The following is a 16,908-nucleotide window of genomic DNA, read 5'->3' as shown; positions in this document are numbered from 1 at the left end:
GTTAAACCTACATTAAGTTGAGAATAGTTCAAAAATAACATATCTGCTGTTGAATGACAGAAAGTTGACTATTTCATGGAAAATATAAGCACATTTTGAATCCCAGCAACATGTCTCAAAAATGTTGGGAGGGAGGCAATAAAGTTGTGTAATGATAAAGCCGACAAAAGGAGTAACATTTCACAACTAATTAGGTGAACTGGAACCATGAATGGGGATAAAAAAAGAGGATCCCAAAGAGACTCTTGGTAATTATGTGGAGGTATTCATCATTCTGTGTAAACCTGTATGAACAAATGATGAAACAGTGATATCACGCAGCATCTGAAAATAGTCCCCATAGACAACAAGCAGTTAGTAGTGCCATGATATCACTGCGCCCATGGTACGTTCAGAGGGTGTCATAATGATCCAGTGCAGTTTTGACCATATCAGGTCAGAAATACCTGCCATTACAACACCTCATTTTTGCTTTTTCACGTTTAACTAGGTGGGGCTATACACAAAATGAGTGGTTATGGGATTCGATGACATAGCCTCTTACATGTAAGACCAACATACAAAAAATAGGTGGTCCTCCTACTGTAGGCCCTACGGTTGTCGAGATATTCACTGCAAACTGTTTCAGAAATACCTGCCATTACAACACCTCATTTTTGCTTTTTCATGTTTAACTAAGGTGGGGCTATACACGAAATGAGTGATTATGGGATTCGATGGCATAGCCTCTTAAGACCAACATACAGAGAATCGGTGGTCTTCCTAGGCCCTACGGTTGTCGAGATATTCACTGAAAACTGTTTCCGCTCTATTCTCCTTTCGGGGGGTCCAGTCCAGCGACGGATCAAAACAAAAAACAATGGTGCATGCTATCCATATGGGGCTACAGTACATGCCCACCCAGTTCCGTGCACCCCAGTCTTTCAGTGTCCCGGGAATCCTTGACAGAAAAGTTGCTCCCCACAGAAAAAAAAAAAAAACACTGACTAAACCTATGACCGCTGCTTTGCTGTGCGGTGGTCATAATATAGAAGTTTGGCAAGTGGCAAGGTCTGTATCTGCAGAGTTTTAAATACATCTTTAAGGGCAATTATGTTTCAGCCTTAAGGCTCAGGTCTCTGGTACATAGAAGAGTCAAAATAAATATTGCTCATACTGTATAAAAGGCAGATTTTTTAAGGGTTGATTTAATGCATTTAAATGGTCAGTAGTTGCTGTTATCTTCTCCAAGGATCTCCTTCCTGGAGCTGAGAATTAGGTGATCAAGCTCATTATTGTATCTCTCTCTCTCTCTCTCTCTCTCTCTCTCTCTCTCTCTGTGTGTGTGTGTGTGTGTGTGTGTGTGTGTGAGATTTAGATAGATAGATAGATAGATAGATAGATACTTTATTGATCCCCAAGGGGAAATTCAAGGTCCCAGCAGCTTAAGACACCACACACAACATACAGTACAATGTAAACAATGTAAACAGGAAAAATAAAAAGCAAATCAACAAATCAACATGACTAAAGGAGCAGTAAAATACTAGATAAGGTATGCATGAATGTACTGTGGATTGGTACTGTGATACTGTGATACTGTGATCCAGAGGTGTGTGTCAAGTTGGTAGTGCAAGTAAGTCCAACAGTGCAACAGTGCAAGATTAAATTCTAGTGACCAGCAATAAATATGTACAGTACAAAATGTAAGCATAGTAATAATAATAACAGTACTAGTATAAATATATGGACAATTAAAATAAACTTAACATAGTAATAATATAAGAGTTAGACATGAGGGTAGACAGAGCCATGCCATGTAAGTGTATAAGAGGGTGGATGTGCAGATATACTATGCATAGAAGTCCAACTCTCCTTTTCCCTTCAGTGAAGCATTGTACAGTTGTATGGCCCTGGGTACAAATGACTTCCTCAGTCTGTCTGTTGTGCATGTCATGGAGCGTAGTCTCCAGCTGATCAAGCTCTTCTGCTGTATGATAGTGCTGTAGAGTGGATGACAGTCATTGTCCAGGATGCTGTGTAGCTTGTTCAGGGTCCTTTTGTCTGATACTGAAGTGATGCACTCCAGATCAGCTCCCACAACAGAGCCAGCCTTCCTTACCAGCCTGTCTATTCGCCCAGCATCCCTCTTCCTAGTGCTTCCTCCCCAGCATGCCACAGCATAGAAGAGGACGCTGGCAACAACAGACTGGTAAAACATCCAGAGGAGCTTGCTGCAGACATTGAAGGACCGCAGCCTCCTCAGGAAGTACAGCCTGCTCTGCCCTTTCTTGTATATTGCTTCAGTGTTGACTGACCAGTCCAGTTTATCGTCCAGATGTACGCCCAGGTACTTGTATGTGTTCACCACCTCCACATTGACCTCCTCAATGGTGACTGGCAGTAGAGCAGGCTTAGACCTCCTGAAATCTACCACCATCTCCTTGGACTTGGCCGTGTTGAGTTGTAGGTGGTTTAGTCTGCACCATTGCACGATTTAACAGCATTCATGTGCTGATATATTTTAGCAAGACAGAAGACAGATTTTGGAATTTCCATATGACGATGCACTGTATGTTTCCCTATCGCAGCATGAGTGCAGTCTGTAGTGTATTAATATCTGATACCCAGGGGGAGAAAAACAGGTCTTGAAACCCAAATGTGATTTTCCTGTACCAGAAGTGATAGCTAAGAACAATGGACTTGACTGCTCTAACACATTCCATCTGCATGGCTCAAGTGCCGTGCTCACTTGTAGTGGTGGTGACTGCAGGGAGGACTAACTCAACACAGGCCCAGTGTTGCATGCCGCCATGGCCTCTCTCCCACAACATAAAGTGAGGGCTATTTTCAGCCTGTCCATTACTTACTGGACACTAAACAAGAATGACCGACAGTCTTGAACATTTATATGGGCAGGTAAGAGTGTCTCTCTCTCTCTCTCTTTCTCTCTCTCTGTGCGCACACATGTTTTTGGCACCATTGAAAGAGGTCATTCTTTATTCTTAAGCTCCTGCTGTCATCGGATATGTTGTTTTTAGATCTGTTAAATTTATATGTGAAAGTCTCTCTCCCTCCCTCACTCACTCTACCTCTCCTTCTCCCCCTCCCTCTTCTATCTCTCTCCTTCTCCATACCCCCGTCTCTCTCCATCCGCGTGTTAGGCCGAGTGGATCCAAATCCCAGCACTGAGGCCTCTGAGTTCAGGATAGAAGCCTCCTAGAGAAGTGCTGTATCCTGTCTGAGGAAATGTGTGCTGTTTCCTGCCCCCCCCCCCTCCCCACACACACACACACACACACACACACACACACACACACACACACACACACACACACATACACCTCCTTCCTCAGCGTGCCCAGTCCCCTCGTTAGGCAGCCTCCCATTAGACCCCCCAAACCCCCCACAGCATCCCCCCACCAAGACCCCCATCCAATGGCCTGTCCCGTCCTCCATACCAGAGCATTATCTGTGGGAGAGTGGGCATCTCCATTAATTGGAACTGGCAGAGACAAGGGGCTGAGGCACATACACACAAACACACAAACACACACACACACACACACACACACACACACACACACACACACACACACACACACACACACACACACACACACACACACACACACACACACATATACACATACACACACACACACGTGCACGCACACACACACACACACACACACACACACACACACACACACACACACACACACAGACAATCTGTTAATTCGTGCCACAAAGGGGAAAGGAATGGCTGTGTTATTATGGATGAGAGAAGAGTGATGGGAAAGAATTATGACAGGGACTTTAATTGAAGATAAACAAATTAGGAATACAAACGTTGGGAGATGGCATAAGATTCATCCAAAAGTTCATAATTTATCACTGTTTAGACACTCTTGTTTTGATTTTTTAACTGATAACTCACAGTTGGGAGTGCTTTGGAGGCCTGGAATTATACTGTGGGCCAAGGCCATGTGTATCCATAGCAAACTTGGGTGACTTTGGCAGCATATCAAATTTAAACAAGTCAGAAAATATGTAAAATCCAGATTCTCTCTATGGGATGAATTCTTGATGAAATTGGTCATGGTCAATAAATCGCAAACTTAATATAATATGGTACTGTCTGGAGAAATAGTTCACTTGTGTGTGTGTGTGTGTGTGTGTGTGTGTGTGTGTGTGTGTGTGTGTGTGTGTGTGTGTGTGTGTGTGTGTATATGTATGTGTGTGTGTGTGTGTGTGTGTGTTTGTGTGTGTGTGTGAGAGTGTGTGTATGTATGTGTGTGTGTGTGATGTCTATATTAGTACACCTATAGCTGTCTGTATTATTTTGATTGGTGTGTTAGCGATGGATTATTTCATGTATGGTGAGTTGTCCTGGGACCAGCAGGACACTTTTCTGTAAAATGGCCAGCAGAGTTTCCGAGGGAATTCATACATAGGCCAGAGCCAAAGTAAATGTGGTAAACCCCCTTCAACAATAGTGTACTGTGACTCTAACATGCCCTCCGTGGGTGTGGGTGAGTGTGTGTGTGTGTGTGTGTGTGTGTGTGTTTAACTGCATGGTGGCAACCGTGTGTGTGTGTGTGTGTGTGTGTGTGTGTGTGTTTAATTGCATGGTGGCAACTGTGTGTGTGTGTGTGTGTGTGTGTGTGTGTGTGTGTGTGTGTGTGTGTGTGTGTGTGTGTGTGTGTGTGTGTGTGTGTGTGCGCGCTTATGTGTGAGTATGTACTGTATGTGTGTTTCATTGCATGGTTTTAACTTCACTCTTGAATATGTTTTGCTGTCCTACCTCTTCGGTGTAGATAAAGCTATTTCACCAGGGGAGCTTTTCCAAGTGAGTGTTATAGATTCTTGTCTGTTCAGTAAGCTCAAATAAATTAAACAGATGTTATATTTTAGATGATCTTCGCCAGTGCGTGGAGAAATGTAACTGGTCAAAATACTTTCATACTGAAGCAATAAAATAACTTATTAAATACCTAAATGTTACTACAAAACAACAGAAAGTCAGAAAACTGAACCATCTCATATGTATTTGTCCAACATGCATAATAGATGATAAACCAAATTCATTGAAGTACATCTGTAATAGATTTACTTACCATCATGGAAGGCATTTATAGCATTGTAGAAATGTGCAAAGTCCTGGGCTGTGGATTTCAGCAGTGATTTCAAATATTTGTAAATACACCACATACAACACCAAATACAAAGTATTGAATGGGTTTCTTTTTCAAGGTTTTGCCTTTTGAAGTCAAGCAGTTTATATTGTGTTTATGATGAATGTTTATGACTGCAGGTCCTGTACAAAGTCACAGTAATTGATGATGATAATTATGCACATGTAACGTTGTAGATGGAAAGTATTGGGTACAGTGTTGATTTGTATGTCGTGCTGTGTGTGTGTATCTTTGTTTAAGAATGTGAAAGCTGTGAGTGTGTGTGTGTGTGTGTGTGTGTGTGTGTGTGTGTGGGGTGGTGGGTCGTAGGTGGAAGCGCACTTAATCTTCTCTATTTCCTGCATCAATAGAATTATTAGATTGCTGATAGATTTGTGTGTGTTCCATCCCCAGAAACGGGACGGTGGGAGGGGAGTCACGCAGCCTCGTGGCCCAGCGTGCCAGATGAGTGTGAGCGGTTCCTGTTCTCCGCCCTGTTGTGTTTTCCAGTGCCCTCCTCAGACGACAGTCCGGCTTCACACACCTACACAAAGCTAATCTCGTCCACAGGACAAAGAAGTCTGCACACACAGGACTCGGACTGTACAGAGGTCTTGTGTCGTATGGTCCTGTTCTCAGGCCTGATTGCGAAATGTTTCTTAAGACTTTGTATACAGTGTCAGACACTAAAGGCAAACTAGTGTTACTTAAGATAAAAGTACTTTCATGTATTCAAATATGATAACAGTAATTCAAGCTGTTAAATCACAGTGAGTGATGGATTGTATTTTTGGTTTTGTTTGAAGCCAAATTGATACAACTCAAACAAAGAGTAATGTCCTACATGGAGTCACTTAAAACTGATGCCTCTGACATACTTATTTGATTTCATAGCTTGTTTTGGTTTAAGGCCATGTTGAGATTCGCCACACACTGTGTGCTGTGTGTTCACTAATTCGGTTAAATTGGGTTAAATGCAGAGAACTGAATTTCTCTCACGGGATCAAAAAAGTATATATATTCTATTCACACATCACTGGGTGAGTCTACAGCAGAAAGGACATGAGTATCAACCTCCAAGTAGGAGTGCACCGCTCCTTCCCCCAATGAGCTACTCCCTCAAAACCTTACAAACAAAGAGTGCAACACAGTGTGACTATCACAACAACAGAAAGAAAAAAGGGAGAAAAGTTCCATTTCAAAGCATTTCCACGAGCTCTGTCAGGGCCGGAGCAATCAGCAGGAAGTGGAAGTTTAGGGTGCAGGTGGTGGGGGTGGGCGAGGTGCGTGTGTGTGTGTGTGTCTGTGTGTCTGTGTGTGTGTGTGTGTGTGGTGGTGGTGGTGGTGTTGGTGGTGGCAGGAGGTTGTCCCTGCAGAGGTGACCGGGACAGGAAACATGTGGAGGTAAGAGACTTCAACTTTAACCCCGATCTCCTAGACACACACACACACACACACACACACACACACACACACACACACACACACACACACACACACACACACACACACACACATCCAAAAGAACATACCTAGAAAAGATGTTCTGACCTAACTTGCACAACAACACAGAAAACGTAAATGAAAAAAAAGAGCCCCTAAACACACACACACACACACACACACACACACACACACACTGCACATCTAGAAGAGTTGTCATAACCTAACTTGCACAACAACACAGAGAAGTATGAGCTGGAAAGTAAAAAGAAAATGGAGTGAGCCAAGTTATGGGGTTCCTGGCCGAACATTAGAGTGAATAAATGAGGGTGAACTGATTGATCAGTGCACTACTCACAAATAAATCTGTGATGTGTAATCTGATCTTCCCTTATCTTTACCATTCATCTCCAGTTTCATCACCTTAATGATCATTTTTATGTCAACACGTCACTGTACACAACAGTCGCTTGGAACACCTCAAACTATAACACAATCATCTAAAATGTAACATTATCACTAGCTGTTTGTCATTGTGCCCAATGTTTATTTCCATGTGGTTTGTTAGCTCTAAGTAAAGCTGATATGTTGTCAATTTGACTTGTGAGTAAGGACCATGTTGTGTATGAGTCAGCAATAAAAGTTGCTGAGGCAGTTTGGCCTATCTTGTATAGAGAGTTGCTCCACTGATAGACTTTGGCACCTATCTGGCAACCCTGGCTGCATTACACCCTCATCACTCCGCTGTTCCTCCTCCACCTCCACCTCTACACCCAATTCCCTGACCCCAGCTTGCTCTCCCCATTCCCCCTTCCATCTTTCACCCCTCTCCCATGAGCAGGTTCCCAGCATGCATTGCTTTCAGCCTCTCTTGCAAACAAGAGGAGTACGGCTGAGTGAAAGCCTAATTCCCCTCTCCGTCCCAGCAGAGCTGACTGAGCTGAGAAACATGGCCACACAGCCTGGGAACAACAGACAGCAAAATCATCAGACGGTCAACTGGCACTCACATAGAAAAGAGTTGCCGCCACCAGACAGGGCCTCAGACACACAGAGAGAAGAGAGGGAGAGAGAGAGAGAGGCAGAAAGAGAGAGGGAGAGCAAGTGAGAGAGAAAGAGAAGAGAAGAGAGGGAGAGAGAGTGAGAGCGTCAGCCAGGAGGATAGGGGATTTCGGGAGACTGATTCACAGACTTGGCCAGCTTCTGTGCTGGTATAGCAGATTTATTAAAACTGAACAGTAAAATATTTGTCCAGCACCACCAAAGATAACTCTGATTTGGGTAAACTGAGGCCAGCTGTGCAGTACATCATTTCTAGAATTGTGCTGAAATCACTGGTTGTTGATGTAACTTAGCAAGCTTACTTTTGTACCACCTAACTGAAGCCGAGATTTGGTGAAAGGTACAACAACACATTTTTTCTCTGAACACAGTGATCTAAGTCAGCAAATCTGAAAACAAAGCTGGCAGGAGTCAGACATTTTTTTCACTCTATGAACTCTGAACATCCCTAGCCAGGCTAGAACATCCCATGGAAGTTGGCAAATTAATAGGTTTACCTCAGAGGAGCCCACCCATACCTCATGAGGTGTTAGTTAGTCTTCATTTCCCAATCATGTTTAAGGGGAAAAGATTACATGGTAAAGTGAGATACATTTTGAAATACCCTTTATTTACTTTAGCCCTCACAAGCTAATCACCTCTGGTGGCTTCCTGTGAAATGTTTGTCATTCATAAAAAAGTAGATCAAGCTCTTGCCTCAGGAATGCAAACCTCTCCTCATTAGTCACGTCCGTTTTATCCCAGTAGTGTTTACTAGAGATAGCATTAATCCAATTAAACGTATTGAAATGTGATAAGCACACACTTATGACACACCTATCACCCTTTGTCTTCACGCCGCCAATAATGTAAACTATGCAACTGTGTTAGTAAACTACCCAAAACATTGTTTTGAATTTGTTAGATGAAAAAGTGAAGATAACCAGTGTCACATTGGGAAATACCAGAATGCACTTAACGATGTGGTGTGTTACTCATAAACTGCAAACTCTAGCCTATTCGAAAATATGTTACTCCAATATCCAGATAGACTTTTTTTTTTTTCTAATTATAAATATGGTAGAGTTAGCTGTTTGGGGCCAGGCGTTTAATTTATAAAAACAAACACACGAACAAAAACACTTTGTAAACAGTTGCAGAAAACGTCTACAGATAAAACTTAATGGAAACACTGAAGAAGAAAAAACTGAAGGAAGAACGCGCTCCTCCTAGCATCCCCTTCCTCCATCCCATTCGCTCCACTGCGTCACGAGCGCACGTTCCCCCTGTCGCTCGAGCCGTTTTCCCTGAGCCGCGCGCCAGTCTACCATTTCAACAGCTCTCCATCTGACTTCCTTTGAAACCGCGGATGAAGTTTTCATCATAGCACCTGATCTCTCTATCAGAGTATTTTGTTAACAACATCGCCTGGGAGTACTTTGTTTGTCTGGGATTTGTTTTTGTTTTTTTAAACTACATCCACAAATATTATTACCCGTTTCACACATTATGGTGATGCGCGCGTGAACACCATCTTTCCTGAAGAAGTTTCCAAATACATGTTCATGCGGGGACTGACCATCGTGTCTGTCGGACGATGGCGAAAGCATTTTCTGTTGTTTATTTGATATACACTGTCCTTGGAATCAGCCGGGTGACTGGTAAGTTTACTTTTCAAAACATTTAAATACGCGTAATAGCCTAAAACACGGCCATGATTTGATTAATAATGTGAAATACAGTTCCATCTTTGTTCATACCCTTGTACATGAATGTGTTCAGTAGGCTATTCCATTCCAAGAAGTGACGAATCGTGTCTTATTCTTGATGTGACATATCCTAGCAAAATAAATTAATCTTTTTAGAATCCTTTCAGAGTAAAGTCTCAAAAACATCAAAGAAGGCTTATATGCTATGTTAAATAAATATCAAGACCATAATCTATAAAATAGATTCTATAGCCTAAAAGAATCTTTTGTATGCTGTGCTGCCCTGATATAATGAAAAAATATATTTTTGACTTCCTGTCTAATGGTAGCCTACTCCGAATCAGACCGAATCAGTCTTGGCTATTAGGCCTACCTCTGGATAGTGGAATGAACTGCGCATCACTTTAAACATCATCTCTCCGTGTCTAAATTAATTCCCCAACTCGTAAAACTAAAATGTTGGCGCATAAATGTGTGTATGGTGTGGTGATGTTGGAGGCCCATGTCCCCTGCCCTGGTTCCTCTTGAACAGGAACCCCACCTCAGGGCTTTGAGCGTGGGGGAGAGCAGGGCCGCGGAGCCCAGCCCTGGCCCATCTGCCCCTCGCTTCCTGTTTTGACACAGCAGCGGTGGACGGCTGCTGCTGCGGCAGTGGAAAAATAGCCCCAAGATCCACCGAGAGGCTCTCTGCATAGAAACACTTAGGATGTTTGCCCCGTGTGAGATGCTATACGCTCTTAGAAATAAGGTGCTACAGTATATAGAATGAAAAACGTTTCTTTTGCATGCTTCATATATGGCACCCCTAAATGGTTCTTTAAACCATTTTGAAGGGCACACTAAAGGAACGCCTGAGTTCTTTAAAGCCTGCCAGGATCTATGTAGCACCTCAATAACCTTTTTTTATGAGTGTATAACTTCGTTATGCTGTATGTTACTCTCAGTTGGAGTTATTCTCTTATCTCTTGTTAAACATGGACAAGGTGGTTTACAGTACATAACCAGACCATACTGTTGTCTATTCTTCCTTGATCACTTAAGATACAGCCAGGTACAATCCCATGTGCAGTAGCTCTTTAGACATTTCACTGTTTTCACATTCAAGCTGCAACTTTCTTTTTTTCAGAATGCAATCTGTTTTATTGAACAGTGATATATCAGATTGAATATGTTGCAAAGGAAAGAACAGCAAGGGAAATCAAAGCCTTTAATGAACCTTCAAAAAGCATTTGTAGGACAGCATACTGTATTTGCCATATATGTATGTATATATATATGTATAAAAAGGAATGTGCTTTCTGTGTTGTCTGCTTTCAGCGTTAGAGCTCAGATTTACATCTGAGCCACCTGTACTCAGCCTGCAGGAGAATGTCCACAAGATCAATGCATCTGACACGCTGGAGATCACCTGCAGGTAGGATGACCATTATCTTACGGCGGTGTGTGTGTGTGTGTGTGTGTGTGTGTGTGTGTGTGTGTGTGTGTGTGTGTGTGTGTGTGTGTGTGTGTATGTGTGTGTTTAATTGCATGGTGGCAAGTGTGTGTGTGTGTGTGTGTGTGTGTGTGTGTGTGTGTGTGTGTGTGTGTGTGTGTGTGTGTGTGTGTGTGTGTGTGTGTGTGTGTGTGCGTGTATGTATACACAGTATATGTTTCTGTTTTGGTTGAATTGTGTGAAAAGCATCTAAACCCTGACCTCAGCAGCCGATGTAGTACATTCTGTGTGACATTATGTGTTAGTACATTATGTATCTATTGTGTATTACAGTTTCAGGTTGCATGCTACCTGCTACATGCTTCAGTTTAATTCAATTCAGTTCAGTTCAATTGAAACATTCTTTTTTAATTGGCATGACAAATCACACTTTGTATTATTCAATAATTCACTATCCTCTATTCACTATCCTCTATAATACAATGGTATTTCCAAAGTATTCACTATCCTCTCTCTGTTGTTGCTATCTAAAGGGAAGATCTTTTCAGTATGAATAGAGTAAATGTGTGGAAGATTTTTCTCAAATGAACTCTCTCTCTCTCTCTCTCTCCCTCTCTCTCTCAAATGAACTTCTCTCTCTCTCTCTCTCTCTCTCACCTGCTTTGTGGTCACGTGCAGTGGTCAGCAGCTCCTTGAGTGGGTCACGCCTTTCAACCAGAGTCGCGTAGATGGCCGCTTGTCCTTCAAGGACTGCAGTGGAGCTGGTCTCTTCTGCAGCACCCTGGTCCTCACCGCGGCAACAGCCAATGAGACAGGCCTTTACCGATGCTCCTTCAAGAACCTGCCGGAGGAGGATGCCAAGACATCTGACTCCGTATACGTGTTCGTCCAAGGTGAGCAACCCTGCCCTCAAATCAAATTACACAGCGACTCTCCAACCATTCTCTCTGATGTGTCAGTTTGTCAGAACAAAAGCTGAAGGAGAAAGATGTCGGTTTGATGTTTTATTTCACTCCATTGAGACACAACATGCCAAAAAAGTGACACTCTGACTGAGTTGTATAATGATAGTGTTCCTTGATAAAAAGGATCTCCTCCAAAACAGAGTAGACATATAAACTGAGTTTGAGAAGAGGGGTGTGTAGCTGTACTTCGCTTCTGGCAGAAAGCTCCTCATTATTTGAGCATTAAGTCGACTACTTCAAAGGCAGGTAACCTGATCATTTAGTGATCTAACTTCGCACAGTGTCTCAACTGTATGTCTCATTAGCCAAATGGGCAAAGGAAAGGCCTCGAGTCAAACACTAAGGTACACGTATAACGGATTATCATTTCAGTCTGTCACCCCTCAACATCAGGGTCCGAAGTTTGTGTCCTACCTGAGCACACATACAGTCTATCTGAGAAAGAATTGAGGGTCATGATACAATTATGTGATATGAAACATTTGGATTTTTATGATGTTCAGTGATTTATTGTACTGGGGTCACAATTATTTTGTCCAACATGCTTTTGTTGCCATCTTATGATCATTTTCAATCCAATACCACAAATGATGTCCCATATTTGCACAGCAGAACATCTCTTTTACTTGAATTAGCACCACACTGATAAACAATCTGGAAACATTTGAAATAATCCGGAACATATTGCCTACTTCTAATAGATGTATAGATATTTAGAGAGAGTGACAGAGACAGATGTTTTTCACTGGAACACACAATGTCTCTATTTGGAGATATCTCTCACTCATGCGCTGTCATCTTATTCCTGAATGTTACTGCTTTAGTCACCAAGTCCAAAGGTGACTCATGTAGCCTAGGCCTGGGGCAGACCATTGATTTACTGTTGGGGTTTCCTGCTTAAGATGCACTGATCTCCCAGCATGCCTTCCTGATGATCACTGAGTGCGGTGGGGAGTATTTTGGAATGACACCAGATGTTCGTGTTTACATGGTTCTGACTTGTGAACCCGCTCCCGGTTCTGTTTCCAGACTACAGGTCCCCGTTCGTGCTCTCCGTCCAACCTTACAATGTGGTGTTCATCCGGGAGGGGGAACAGGTGGTCATCCCCTGTCTCGGTTCCGTGGAGGACATCAACGTCACTCTCTTGATGGTGAGTTACCAGAACCCCACTGCAGAACCCCTGTGTAGTTCTGATGGTGGCTTCGGTTCTAAATGGTTCTAAATCTAAATGGCCAGGTCTGCTCCACCGTCACCTGATGCCAGTCAGTCAGTGAGATTCCAAATTCTTTTTTTATTTTTAGACAGTAATTCATAGACTCTGTTCAGAGGCACGTTGTGAAATTATTACAGAATATTTAAATAATGTTCCTCTGGTCAGCTGATGATTGCTCAAGCCTTGAGAATATAATGTTCCACTTCAATATGCAGTAATTTGCTCTGATGGTCATTTTTGTGAATCATACCAAAAGAGCCTATTTTGGGTTAGCCACAGTAGTGCGCAATTAAAGGATCAAATATGAATTGCCAGTGGTTTCATCCCTTTGATAGACAGATGTTTTGGATAAGGAAGAGTGGAAGGCACCAAACATTAAGACATCACTATCAGAGCTTTTGTCATCGTGCCCCCCCCCCCCCCCCTCAAATTCAGCAGCAAGTAGATATTGTGAATTATTATTGTGGCCATTGTGAGATTCTTTTGTACCATTCTATAAAACACACTGTTTCAACTGGAAAAATGTCAAGTTCAGTTTGAGGTCCCTATTGCTGGGCCCCAATGCCACTACCACTCCCCTACGTCCAACTCCCCACCTCACTCAAACAGAATGTCTCAGGTTTAGAATCCATTATTGTCTCTCAAGAAAAGGATGAAAGATTTATAAATAAAATAAACATTCTCTGAGTCAAATGCCCTCAGCCTGTTTGAACTGTGAAAGCCTTTCATCACCCACCAGTTGTTTATTGCATAGAGGCCTATGTGTGATGACAGAGAAAAATAAGAAAGCAGCGTAGTCGAGCATGTTCTCTTGCCAAGAACCTTTGTTGCAGAAGATAATTTCTGATAATGGTTTCAACTATCAGCTGAGTTTACATGCACATGGAACTCTTGATGTCATCATCACTTTTTTTAATGCTTAATTACCCTAAATAAGCCATAATTCATTAACTATTAATGAAAGAGTCATACTTAGGCTCAATAACGCTCTGGGCATATACTTCCAGATTGGGAATCTAAAAGGTTTAAGTGAATATGGTTCCTGTATGTTTTATGTGTTATTACAAAGACTTTGTGTTGTTGTCTTTCAGCAGTATCCTCCAAAGGAGCTCACGCCAGACGGGAAGATAAAGTACTGGGACAGCAAGAGGGGGTTTGTGCTGCCCAGCCACTTGGTCAGCTTCGCTGGTCTGGTCTACTGTCAAACCAACATCCACAACGAGACCTTCTCCTCTTCCTATTATCTTATTGCGGTTGTAGGTGAGAAGATGCTTCACTTTTTTTTTTCCGATTAGATTAGATGATGTTGATTTGGAGAATCATATGTGGTCAACATGGTGTGAGACTGTTCTGTGTGACATTGGTCATTGAGTATTTTAGCCAAAGGCGTTCTACGCTATCTGAGTCATTCTGTGAGGAATGTTTGGTGGGCTAGTGTGGTTGGTTGAGCTCATACAGACATGAGTGCCTTTACGCCATTTGGAGTTCGTCTGATGACTATAATTTCAGGAGAACAATACCTCCACCCCCCCCCCCCCACACACACACTCCCCTTTCCCCCTTCCACCCACCCGGCCCCCCATCCCCCCGCTTACTTGCCCGGCTGGCTAACTGTTCCCTCCCTTTTCCGCAGGATACAAGATCCACAACCTCGCAGTGACCCCTGTGCAGGAGAGACTGGCGGTAGGGGAGAGGCTGGTGCTTAACTGCACCGCTCACACCGAGCTCAACGTGGTGCTGGACTACACATGGAAATTTCCACAGGGACAGGTCAGTTCCAGACAGCCCGTGGGGGGCCATGCCATGCCATGCCAGCGCCACGCCATGCCAGCGAGCCCATGACCCACCCAGTGCCACCCAGTGCCACCCTACATACCCACACCCCCAATTTGTCCACATGGCTACCCAGGAGTTGAATTACATGAGATAAGAGATAAGAGCAAAGATCCTTAATTATTGACAAGATAGAGCAACGTAATGCATCTCTATGGAAGCAAAATTCGAACAGTTCCGGTCTGCTTAAAGGGGCGTGTTGCAAAGACGTCATAGTGGGATATCGATCTCTGTCAGATCAAGCAGCAAGGCAAGCAGCTCAGTTCGAATGTTAGCAGGTCTGCTTAAAGGGGGATTTAGCCCCCCTCCCCCTTGTGAAGACAGAACGTGGAAATGATCGAACGTTTGCGCCTCTCGCTCCACTTTAACCCTCTCTGATAAGAGATGAGATAGAGCAGCATTTGCAATGCTATGTTAACTTACAAAGTAGAGGTATTCTCAGATGTATTTTATGTGGGAAATGCATTGAAAGTGGGAAATTGTACTTATTCAAATCATGAGGTTATTTAATTCAAATACTTCATGACTCGATGACTCGATTCTCATGCCTCGATTCTCTCTCGGGAAGCCCTTCAAACACAAGCACACACACACACACACACACACACACAGTTGTAAACTTTTTTTTTATGTAATCCTTTGTCAGGTGCACTCCATGAACAGCTCACGGTCACGTGCCAAGCTCCAATCAATGAGGAACAAACTGTGGAACTCTCTGGAGATCTCCAACACGTTCACCATAGAGAACGTGACCATGGAGGACGCTGGGAAGTACATCTGCACAGCCTCTAGTGGTGGAATGACCCAGACGTCGACTGCTACTGTAACAGTCTATGGTAACTCAATTAGTACAATGCATTGATGTCACTCTGTTATTTAAATAATAATCATTTTGTTGTTTATTTGATGGGTCTGTGTTGTTTTTTTTTTCTTTCAGAAAAACCTTTTATAGAGTTGAGCAAACCATTAATTGACACTCTGGAAGTCTTTGCCAAAGATGGCTCAGCCAGGATCCCGTTGAAGTACACTGCCTACCCACAACCTTCAGTGAAATGGTGCGTGTGTGTGCGCGTGTGTGTGTGTGTGTGTGTGTGTGTGTGCACGTATGCATGCACACATATGTGTGTGTGTGTGTATGTGGTGTGTATGTGCATGTTCTATAAGCTGAGTGTTTTCACATGTAAAAGCCTTGTGTTTTCTGTGAAGGTTTAAAAATGACCAGCTGATCAGAAAAGAGGACCACTACAGGATGAAACCCGGGCGAGACTGCCTCACCATCATAGACGTGGAGGAGAGGGACGCTGGGAATTACACAGCGGTTCTGACCAATCGCAAAGAGGAGCGCAAGCACACCGTCAGACTGCTAGTCAACGGTACACAACGCTGCTCTCTTATCATTTAGACATCTCTTCTTTTTTTCTCTCCTCTCACATCACTTCCAAAAAAATCACCAGAGGTCTCCTTTAACATCTCTTCTTTTCTACTCTTTTCTCTTTTCTCTTTTCTGTTTGTTTGTGCAGTTCCACCTCAGATCTTTGAGAAGCAGGTTGGCGTGCATTTAAACGCCCACATGTACGGCACCAGCCCCTACCTGAGGTGCACGTCCCGCGGAGGGCGGGCTCCAGTCCAAGTCCAGTGGCAGTGGATGCCCAAGGAAGACTGTCCAATCCTCTTCCAGTAAGTGAAGTCACATGGCTTTGCGCAAACCACACCTCAAAGCCAAGACAACATCTGACTTATATCATGCGATGTTCTGTCTACACTTGCATGTGGTTATTTGTAATCATTTCTGTGTTTGTTTATATCCTCATGTCCATCCTTTGTATTAACTGCATATTAGTCATGCTGCTGTTTGTGTTGTCATGCAGGCTATGTTTATGTCAATGTGTTGGCTAATATCGTATGAGGGTTGGTTTTGTTTTTGTGGATGCTCAGAGGCACAGGTGGCTGGGGGTAGAAAACATGCGTGCGTGTGGAGGAGGACCACTGATAGGGACAATGCAAGTGACCTTTGACCTGTGAGAGACAGGAGGATGTGATTGAGGTCGAACACAATGAGCTCTAGCCAAGAATTCAAAACACAGCAAAACAGGGTGTTGAATGATTGAGTGTGTG

General features: G+C 43.2%; 1 protein-coding gene across 2 annotated transcripts in view; it reads left to right on the top strand.

The window, feature by feature from the left end:
- The first annotated feature begins 8,982 nt into the window (after positions 1 to 8,982).
- The window catches only part of kdr (kinase insert domain receptor (a type III receptor tyrosine kinase)), a 24,534-nt gene continuing 16,608 nt past the window's right edge, over positions 8,983 to 16,908 (top strand). Inside the window, exons 1-10 of one of the 2 annotated variants that reach the window (XM_062556002.1) lie at positions 8,983 to 9,301; positions 10,667 to 10,763; positions 11,460 to 11,674; positions 12,776 to 12,897; positions 14,055 to 14,220; positions 14,594 to 14,730; positions 15,440 to 15,629; positions 15,731 to 15,848; positions 16,000 to 16,166; positions 16,314 to 16,470. In XM_062556002.1, the coding sequence (XP_062411986.1) occupies positions 9,238 to 9,301; positions 10,667 to 10,763; positions 11,460 to 11,674; positions 12,776 to 12,897; positions 14,055 to 14,220; positions 14,594 to 14,730; positions 15,440 to 15,629; positions 15,731 to 15,848; positions 16,000 to 16,166; positions 16,314 to 16,470 (1,433 nt within the window). In that variant the 5' untranslated portion in view covers positions 8,983 to 9,237. Of the gene's footprint in view, positions 9,302 to 10,666; positions 10,764 to 11,459; positions 11,675 to 12,775; positions 12,898 to 14,051; positions 14,221 to 14,593; positions 14,731 to 15,439; positions 15,630 to 15,730; positions 15,849 to 15,999; positions 16,167 to 16,313; positions 16,471 to 16,908 lie in introns of both variants that reach the window. The other variant, XM_062556001.1, reaches the window with a different exon arrangement.

This window comes from Sardina pilchardus, chromosome 15 (assembly GCF_963854185.1).
Source record: "Sardina pilchardus chromosome 15, fSarPil1.1, whole genome shotgun sequence".
Taxonomy (NCBI): domain Eukaryota; kingdom Metazoa; phylum Chordata; class Actinopteri; order Clupeiformes; family Clupeidae; genus Sardina; species Sardina pilchardus.
This window is presented reverse-complemented; position numbering and strand designations above follow the sequence as displayed.